Below are 10000 nucleotides of genomic sequence, written 5' to 3'. Positions count from 1 at the left end.
GAATAGCGGAAATAGCCAGCTCACAACACGTTGCTCCGCATCGTAAATCTGATATTTTTGCTACTTTTGAAAAATGTCCCTATTCTGGGATGAACATTTGGGCAAAAAATTGCCGCTGTCCAATAAGCTTGTTACTGCGCGTTGTGAGCTTGCACAACAGCTATTTCCGGCAAAGAGACTTGGTGCAGTGGCAAAAAGGCACGGACCAAGTACAGAGCCCTGAGGCTCAGCTGAGTATGTAGGATTGAAGAGATTAAGGGTTGCCCTGCCCAACTGGAGTAGATGCTGCAGTGTTGCTCCAAGGCCACCAGGTGTCAGTGCAGCATGTAAGAGAAGGGTTTGTCTCCACGCTGCCTGCTCTCCATCCCTGGCCCACCAGGGACAATTTGGCCAATGTTGACAGGTTTGTTATAGTGTAGTTTGTTGATTACCTTTGATGCAGTAATGTTTTTTTTTCTTTTCTTGAGGCATCAAAAAGGTCTTAAAGTCCTTAAATTGTCACCCCCCCCCCTAAAATCATGTGGGTTGAGAACCACTGGGTCCCCCACCAGGGGGTTCAGAAAAAATGCAGCCTTACGCTAACGGGTCCGTACGCAGTGACGACTCACCTGTCTAAACTTGGCCCTGGCTTCCTTCTCCTTCATCCTGCCATGGGCCACCAGGTAGTCAAACACCTCCCCTGGAGAAGACAACAGGACTAATGTTATTATACAGATATATAAACCAAACACCTCCCCTGGAGAAGACAACAGGACTAATGTTATTATACAGATATATAAACCAAACACCTCCCCTGGAGAAGACAACGGGACTAATGTTATTATACAGATATATAAACCAAACACCTCCCCTGGAGAAGACAACAGGACAAATGTTGTATTGTATAGAAATAAACCTCCCATCTCCATATTCTGACTTTTTTTTACACTTTCTCTGCTTTAATTTCACTCTGTTGTAATAGTCGCTTGTCTGCCAAGCGTTTTCAGTCGCAATGCCCAAAAGCTGATCCGGTGAACCGGAAGTAAATAATCAGTCATTTCCAGGTCGGGCGGTAATTATTTATTCTTTCTACACAGTTTATAAATGTACAACTATTATTACAAAGACAAACACCCACCCCCCATGTTTTTATTTTACATAATAGGTAGGCCTAGTTAAACAACTACTCGACTAGTGAAAATCACTAGAAGTGAAAGCCCTAGTAAACTGTGAACTACGGTCGCAATGAAAAACTAAAATCGCAGACGGCGACACATCCACGGAACCGGGAACACCACGGTGAACATTATTACGCGTGGCGGCATCCGCTGTGACGTCAGCCACACACCCACCCACACCCACCCAGTACATCACTCTCTCGCTGTAGATCTGATATCAATAAGGGAGCAGCCAGCGGCGTGTGCGTACGGCCCCATCATACAGCGTTGTTTTAGCGTCGAGGCACTTTAGATAAAAGCATCCAGCCGGCGAAGGGGGATATTTCCATCGTCATCATCATCAGCACCGGCACTCAGCCATGCTGCTGCTGCTGAGCAGCCGCGATCGTTTGGCCGTGTCTCTCTGGCAGATCAGATGCTTTATGTGTTGAATATTACATTAGATGAGATGCCTGGGAGGGAGGGAGCTGCTCTATGGACCCCGTATGGCCTTATAACGCTGCATCCAGCACCATGCTGCATGGACCCATATGGCATTAATGCTGCATTCTCTGTGTTTGGCTGTGCTAGCCTGATCAGCCTAATCACATCTAAATGCTCAGCACCTGGCTGTGTTACAGCTCCTCCTCCTCGTATCCACACCGTGGTCAACGTGAGCTCGGTTTAGGACCGTTTTAGATCTACAAGGTCGCTACTTACCGTTGTAAAATGAGATTTTTTTAAATAGGGTTGATTAATCATATTAAGTGGTTAATCAGACTAATCAATCTACCGGTAGTCAATTTTGTAAAAAATGCATTTGATTTATTTATTTTAAAAGTAATCAATAAAAGAATGTCTAAGAAAATAATCAATACCTGCTATAGAAACAATTGATCATTTAGAAGGCTATAGAAACACTCACCACCACCACAGCGTACTCCATCACCATGCACACTACTAATAGTACTACTACTATAGAGTGTCGCAGTCCCGCCCCCTACCATGGACCAAGGACTGTCTAAAGAGGACGAGACGCGAAGACCGTACGGGCGACGCCATGTTGCTTATGGTGCTCCATGGAAGGAAAGAAACATGCGCAATGGGCTATATGCAGCCAACACTTCCGCGTTCAGCTTCCTTGGTCTCCACTGCGCATGTTTCTTTCCTTCCATGGAGCACCATAAGCAACATGGCGTCGCCCGTACGGTCTTCGCGTCTCGTCCTCTTTAGACAGTCCTTGCCATGGACCAGGAAATGATTCTCCGTTCATTTTCCTCATAGACATTTCAGAAAGTATTTATTTAAAGACGTTTACGCCGCGGACAAAGCCAACTCGAGTCGTGACAAATCATGACAACAAACAGTTGTTTGTTGTCAGGTTACAACACTTTTTTTGTTGTTTTTCTTCTTTGAAATTATTTGTTTGGTCCAAAATATTGTTTGTGTTGTCATGAGTTGTCACGACTCCAGTTGGCTTTGTCCGCGGCGTAACCGTCTTTAAATAAATACTTTTTGAAATGTCTATGGGAAAAATGCATTGGGATTAATTTCCTGGTCCATGGTAGGGGGCGGGACTGCGACGCTCTATAGAGCACCAAAGTCCTGACGTCACTGTCAGTAGAGGGCGCCAGTCCACAGGCTCGTGTACTTTTTATTTGCATTGAAATCCCCATAGGGGGATTTTAGATCTCTTCATATAAGAACTGTGTTTGAAAAATAAACCGATCATCCCGGCCTTTTCACTCATATGGATATGAAGCATCGACTGAAGGTGGAAATGTACAAATATACTCAAAGAGTAACACAATAAGCGCTAGAAACGACCCACGAGTCAAACAACCCAGAGACTACATTTCCGGGTAGGCGGGGTGGCTGCAGCTGCCCGTCGCACAACAGAAATTATTATTATTATTATTATTTGTATTGATATTTAATGTTTCGTGGTTACTACGAGTCGAGTCACTGCCAGCTGAGCTGGCAGTGAGTCAATGAGGAATCTCAGGAATGCAATGTGTTGACAGCTGGGCGTGACATATATTAGCAGCGACATTGCTTTCATTGTAGTTTCAAGGCTTTTGCGGCCACATTAATTCCATTTTCTCCAGAAACTGGCTGTATCAAATATTAATGGACATCATTAATGACGCACAGCCACCCCCCTGACAGAAAGGCCAGGATGAACACAGTTCTTATATGAAGCGACCTAAAATCCCCCTATGGGGATTTCAATGCAAATAAAAAAATACATGAACCTGTGGACTGGCACCCTCTACTGAAAGTGACGTCAGACTTCGGTGCTCTATTACTACTAGTTAGTACTCACCACCACTGGCGTACTCCATCACCAAGTAGAGCGTTTTCTCCGTCTCGATCACTTCAAACAATTTCACTGCAACAGGAGAAATGGACACAAGGAGGACAGCAGAACAATTTAGGAATAAACCAAGGTATTAGGTTATTCACACAAAACCTGATCGGTTCTATGCAGTCTGCACAAGCCTAAGGCATGTGATTGAAATCGGATTGTCAAAAGTCAGTCTCCATTTGGTGTTTTGTCGTTCAGATGTGATCGAAACCAATCTGATTTGGGGTGCCAGTGTGAACATAGAACAGATGAGGATTCCGCATGTCAACGGATTCAATACAGAGTAGCAGAAACAAAACAAAAAAAACAAATCTAGACATCAATAATAATATTTAACACCCTCTGCGCCATTGGTGTAGATCTAGGTCAATTGAAGCCTATTATTTAATACTAATCTTACCGCCATTGCCGTTGATCAATGGCAATTGCGCTTTTATATCGCTTTCAATCGATCAAGCCATAATGCTACTTGCGTTAGCATCGGGTAGCTACCTGTTGTCATGACAATGGGTCGCCAATCTTAGATCGTCCTCGCCATAATAATCCATTCTATCGGTTTCTTTCAATCGCCTGTATCTCCTATTCCTTGTCCCAGATGGTATTTTTGGTCAAAACAACGTTTCTTTGATGGCACAGAGCCGACGATGTGGAGCCCTCCAGTGCCCCGGTATAGATCCATCGGGAACTGCCCATAGATCCGAAGTCCCGTTAGTCCGAACATGCATTAAGGTTGGCAAACATGCACTGCTCCCGTGCTTGCGGTTATGTTTAGGTTAGGGTTAGAGATAGGGATCTTGTAAACAAGGCCTGTCCAGGACCCGTTTCGCTTCCTAGTTTATATTCACTTCCGGAAGTCTGGAAATGTGGCTTTTCAAAATAAGAGCTCAACTGGGAAAAATGCTGAATTAGATCCTAATTTGTCAATAAATGCTAGTGGGCTAAGTGTTAATATTCTTAGAGGCCACAGAGAGCGTAAACACACCCCACCAGAACAGTTGGCCTGCCCCGACAACCAGTATGGAACTTAACAGCCTACATCCTCAACCTTTCGAGAAGCCCTGTCCATGCCGGAAAAAAACAAAACAAAAAAATAGTTTGGCTTGGGAGTCAGCGGAGTGTTCTACCGGGGAACTCATCATACGCTGGCTGTATGACGTTAAGAACGAAATCAGAGTATGGCCACGATAAACCCTCAAAGGATCTGCGTATCTGATACACGGGAGGGGCAGAAGAAGGCAGCAAGAAAATGGACTTCAGAGTCCCCTGCAGGCTGCCGACAAAACTATTACTAAGACGTTTTGGAAGACGGGCAGGAATGTTGTCACTTCACTTGTTGTCGGGGAACATTAGCATCATATAAAAGCAGCAATCATCATGCTCCTATTCATGAGGAGGTAGGCTACTGTGTGCTAGCTAAACAAATGAATGTCCGTCTCACCAGCCCAGGGTTGTCAGATTTTTGTGAGAGAAACAAGAAACTAAGTCTATTAAAATAAGTCAAAATAAAGATATTCAAGTCTATAATATAAAAAGTGGTTATTTCATTCGGTGACCACGTACGTGCATGCCGTTGGTGGGAATAAGTATAGTATGACCTAACAAAAAAATCTAGAACACACCACTGCTTAGAGTGTACTGTAGGCTTTAACACCATGCCATTAAAAGAGCAAGGTGTTTGGAAGATGCTGCATACAGGCATCGTCTCTGTCGGGTGGAAAGAAACGAGTTTAAAAAACCATGCTCAAAACGTGCTGTTTCGCACCGTGATTTGAGCTGGTCGATCTGCTACTTTTCGAAGAAAAAAAAAAGAAAGAAAAACACACAATAACTAAGGTTTCTGCCCGGCTGCAACGATATATAAATATAAAATATAAAAATAAAAAAAACTAAGAAAAATCATTCAAAGGCTTTGTTCAGAGACGCCGATTCTGGAAGAGCTCTGACTGCTTTTCTTTCCATCGGTGGGAAGTTCTAACCCTGTGGGTTATAGACCATCCCACCAATGGGATGGGAGAACAGCATTATACTTTAATTTGGCATATATCTAAATGATGCAGCGGTTGCGCAAAGACCCGCCCGGCAGCACTGTTTAATTTATTTGTGCGAGTTATAAGTATTTTTTGTTGAATTACTCATGACAAAGTTGTAAAAGTCCATAAAATAAGCAAGCAGCACGCGCAGACAATACACTATAGTTCTTTCTTTCAATCATTTTATTATTATTATTATTATATTTTCACAATATGATACACCGTTTTGATAATTTGCGCGACAGATCTATATGACTGTATAGAGTTTCAAACTAGTGTATTGTGAAAATAATAATACAATGATTGAAACAAAGAACTAGTGAATTGTTTGCTATAGCGTGCTGCTTGTTTATGTTATGGATATACATACTGTACAACATTGTCATGTCATGAGTTATTCAACGGAAAATACTTATAACTCGCACAAATAAATTGCATTAAACAGTGCTGCTGGAAGGGTCTTTGCGCAACCGCTGCGTCATTTAGATATATGCTTTATTTTGAGTTAGGGATGTTGTATATCGTTTCTATAGGGGCAGAAACCTCTAATATCCATATTCTAACCTTTTGTGTTTGTTTGTAAATGAACGCCTTACTTGATCATATTGCATTTTTTTTTTTTTTTAATTTAAGATATTTTTTTTGCGGCTTACGCCTTTTATTGGTTTTTTGAAGGGACAGACAGTAGGCTGACAGGAAACGGGAGAGAGATGGGGGAAGACATGCAGTAAAGGCCGTGTCGGGCTCGGGAGTCGAACCCGCGGCACACTGCGACTGGATTACCAGTCGGGTGCCCAGACGGTTACGCCACCGCCTGGGCCATATTGCATTTTGAATACTATAAAAACAGCAGATCCACAAGCTCCAAATGCGAATCCGAAGTGCTCGTCGGTCTGCTACTTTTGCTGTTTTAGCATTTTATTTGAATCGTGAAACGTAACAGTTTTGTACTTGAGGTTTCCGACAGGAACGATAATGCTACAGTACTTCTTTTTCATACGGCCCATAGTCCCCCCCGACCCGTCTCATATCGTCATAGCAACTAATGCTGTGATGCCGACTTAATTACATGGATCCACCAAGGTTTACGACGGGCTGATGCATTATGGGTCATCAGGATTACGACGTGCCCGGTTCTCTTTTCCGGATGACCGACTGGTCCCGTGTCAGTAAATACTGGACTATACGCCCCAATAAGACTGGTCCCGTGTCAGTAAATACTGGACTATACGCCCCAATAAGACTGGTCCCGTGTCAGTAAATACTGGACTATACGCCCCAATAAGACTGGTCCTGTGTCAGTAAATACTGCACTAAACGCCCCAATAAGACACCACAGAAGGGCTTGATATTGAGTTAGTATTCTGGGTTGGGAACCATGCTCTTTCCAAAAATAAAATAAAAATAAATTACATTTCTGAATAAGATTTTTCAGAAATGTCCATAAATGTCCAAGAACAACTAAGTTTGGATTCCTGGGAGAAATAAAATGTACATTTTATTGCAAAACTGAAAAGAGAATGTCACGGTCTCACTCACCTATATTTGGATGATTTAATATCTTCATTATTCGGACTTCCCTGAAGAGCTGTGGAGGAGACACAGAGAGACATGGTAATGAGAACCCATTTCCAAATGTCAGGTGACATCACATAAACTGAGAACATGACTTCATCAGCAGCAGCAGCATACGGTCATTGAGTGCATCTCTTCAGCAGGGAAAGAGTACGTAAGTACAATAAAATACTGTTCATTTATAATGGATCCTTATGGCTCCCCATATGGATGGTGGTGAGTCGCTCAGGGGGAAGAGTTGCCGGGAGAGTGGCCGGATAGGAGCCATGAGGTTCCCAGTTCGATCCCTGTGGGCTCTCCCAGAGTTAGTGTCAAAGTGTGTCCTTGAGCAAGACTCTGAACCCCCCAATTGCTCCCGATGTGCAGGTTGGTGCCTTGCATGGTTTCCTCCGCCATGAATGGGTGAATGTAATGCACAATCTATGAAAAGCGCTTTGGATAAAAGCGCTATATAAATGCACCATTTACACTCTCCGAGTTATAATTTACACAGACGCATAACGGGGCAAATTTCTATTGCATCTATAAACAATGTTTTTTACTTCATTACATCCAGGAATATTACTGATTTTATTTTATTTTATTTTCATTGTCTTGTTATTATTGTCTTGTTGTGTTAACAGTCTGAGGAACATGTCCTGGTACAACACGTTGCTGCTTGTACCTCTAAGTGACTAGTCTAGTCTTAGCGAACAGGACTTGAATTACAAATACAACTGTAGACTTTTTTCCCCCCCATCCTACACCAAAAGACGCGGACAAAAATAGTAAAGCTCAAAACGTGTCTCATCGTGACACGTTTTGAGTTTGTAGATCTGCTATTTTTGGGGACAAACAGTGAGGACTTTACTGTGTACCCGGTTACAGATGATCGAGGGAGCTGAGCCAACATGAACCAAGTATGACAATGTGTCTTCATCTGAAATAGTGCTGCACAATCGGTAAAAGTTTGAGATCTAGATTCAGACATCTACGTATGCAATCTCATTTCTAAATTTGAGCAGGAATCGTGCAGCACTAGTTGGCTGTTCAATTAATTTAAGTTACTCTTGTGTTTTTGCTACAAGAAAGAGACTTCAAGAGAGGTTTAAGTCAAGCACTTTGATGTTGTCTGTTTAAAGCCACATTATTTGGCTCCAGGTGCCACATTTTGAATGTAGTAGTAATGTTCAGCAACTACAGACTAAAGACAATCAATATTTTCATGGGAAATCGTGTGAGAATGGCAATCTCAATCCTTTTGGAGGATAATCGAGATTCACATTTGAGCGAGCCTCGGACAACACTAATCTGAAACCAATTCCAAGCAGTCTGCTTGGAGGACATGGGGACACAGGGACTCTTGGGGACAACTCTGCTGTGTGTGTGTGTTGTGTGAGGACTGATGGATAAAGCCACCATAATACACCTCTCTCTCTCTCTCTCTGTTTGTGTGGCAGTGTGTGTGTGTGTGTGTGTCAGTGTGTGTGTCAGTGTGCAGTACATTAAATCCTGCCCTGCACAGATAAGGAGCACAGCCATAACTCCACTTACACGCTGAGGCCCAGTGAGCCAGACATCCATCCATCTACCCACCCACCCATCAGCATCACACACGCACGCACAATCGCCCCCCCAACCCTCACACACAACTTGTGAAGACTAAAGATGTTAATAGTTAAGCGCTAATTGAATAATCGCCGCTAAGAAATTCTTCAATTCATTGAAAATTCTGCGGTTCCATCATTGGGCGGTTTTCTGTGAATGTAATGCCGTCTGCGCGCGCGGCTGAGGAAGGCAGTTAAAAAAAGTCCAACACACACACACACACACACACACACACACACACACACACACACACACACACACACACACACACACACACACACACACACACACACACACACACACACACACACACACACACACACACACACACACACACACACACACACACACACACACACACACACACACACACACACACACACACACACACACACACACACTTTAGCTAAACATAATCATGTTAGAACAACATGTACAGTGGAGCTCCAGGCAGCAGAAAGAACATCAGTGACCTGATGCTAAAAAGAATCCTCTATTCTCCACCAACATAAAACACTGACACAGTCTTACATGGAATATTCAGACAGAACATGATGATATTCATCCCTTGGTCTATTTTGGAGTAGTTCTACAGTAGGATCGGAGAGAGGGGGAAGGTACAGGAAACAAGTCTCCAGTTGGATTCAAACCGACGCACAATGGTGCCATTATAATGTGGTCCGCTCAGCTACCGGCATGCCCCAAAACGGGTGACATTTGACGTGGCAAACTGTTGAAAGTAAACATTGAAATAATTCTGAAGTTATAGTGGATTCAACTCATTCTCGTCTCAATGTATCCAAAACTAAATAACTCTTTATTTGTTTTTTAGCCAATTCCAAAATAGAAAGCTCACATTGTGTCGCATTGCATCGTGATCCGTTATTTAAAAAAAAAATCACACTCGCGTGAACTGTGAAGTGGGGGGTGCTGTTATCATCAATGTATACATCTTCATACATCACATTCCGTGCTCAGCCAATCAAATCATCACAAATGTCATTTGTGATGAATTCTCTGCCCACACTTTTATCTTCAATACATACTTTGCTCAGCCAATCAAATCATCGCTGTGTTGCGTGTTAACACAGAAACATAAAGCTGGGCATAGATAGGAGGGGCCTGCTCCCCTCACAAATCACACTTGTGTAAAGTGAGGGGCGCTCTTATCATCATACATCGCATTCCGTGCACAGCCAATCAAATCATTTATGTGGTACAAACACAGAGACACACAAAGCTGTGCATAGGAGAATAATAATAAAAAGTTGTCTAATGTTGAAAAACTCTCTCTCTCTCTCTCT

General features: G+C 42.9%; 1 protein-coding gene across 5 annotated transcripts in view; it reads right to left on the bottom strand.

The window, feature by feature from the left end:
* mark1 (MAP/microtubule affinity-regulating kinase 1) overlaps positions 1-10000 on the bottom strand; it is a 95973-nt gene that overhangs the window by 26453 nt on the left and 59520 nt on the right. For all 5 annotated transcript variants that reach the window (XM_079512979.1, XM_079512981.1, XM_079512980.1 and 2 more), the window contains exons 4-6: positions 7074-7122; positions 3463-3528; positions 609-679 (exon numbers count right to left, since the gene is read on the bottom strand). In XM_079512979.1, the coding sequence (XP_079369105.1) occupies positions 609-679; positions 3463-3528; positions 7074-7122 (186 nt within the window). The remainder of the gene's footprint in view (positions 1-608; positions 680-3462; positions 3529-7073; positions 7123-10000) is intronic.

Source organism: Electrona antarctica (genome assembly GCF_951216825.1).
Source record: "Electrona antarctica genome assembly, chromosome: 10".
In the NCBI taxonomy this organism is placed as follows: Eukaryota; Metazoa; Chordata; class Actinopteri; order Myctophiformes; family Myctophidae; genus Electrona; species Electrona antarctica.
This window is presented reverse-complemented; position numbering and strand designations above follow the sequence as displayed.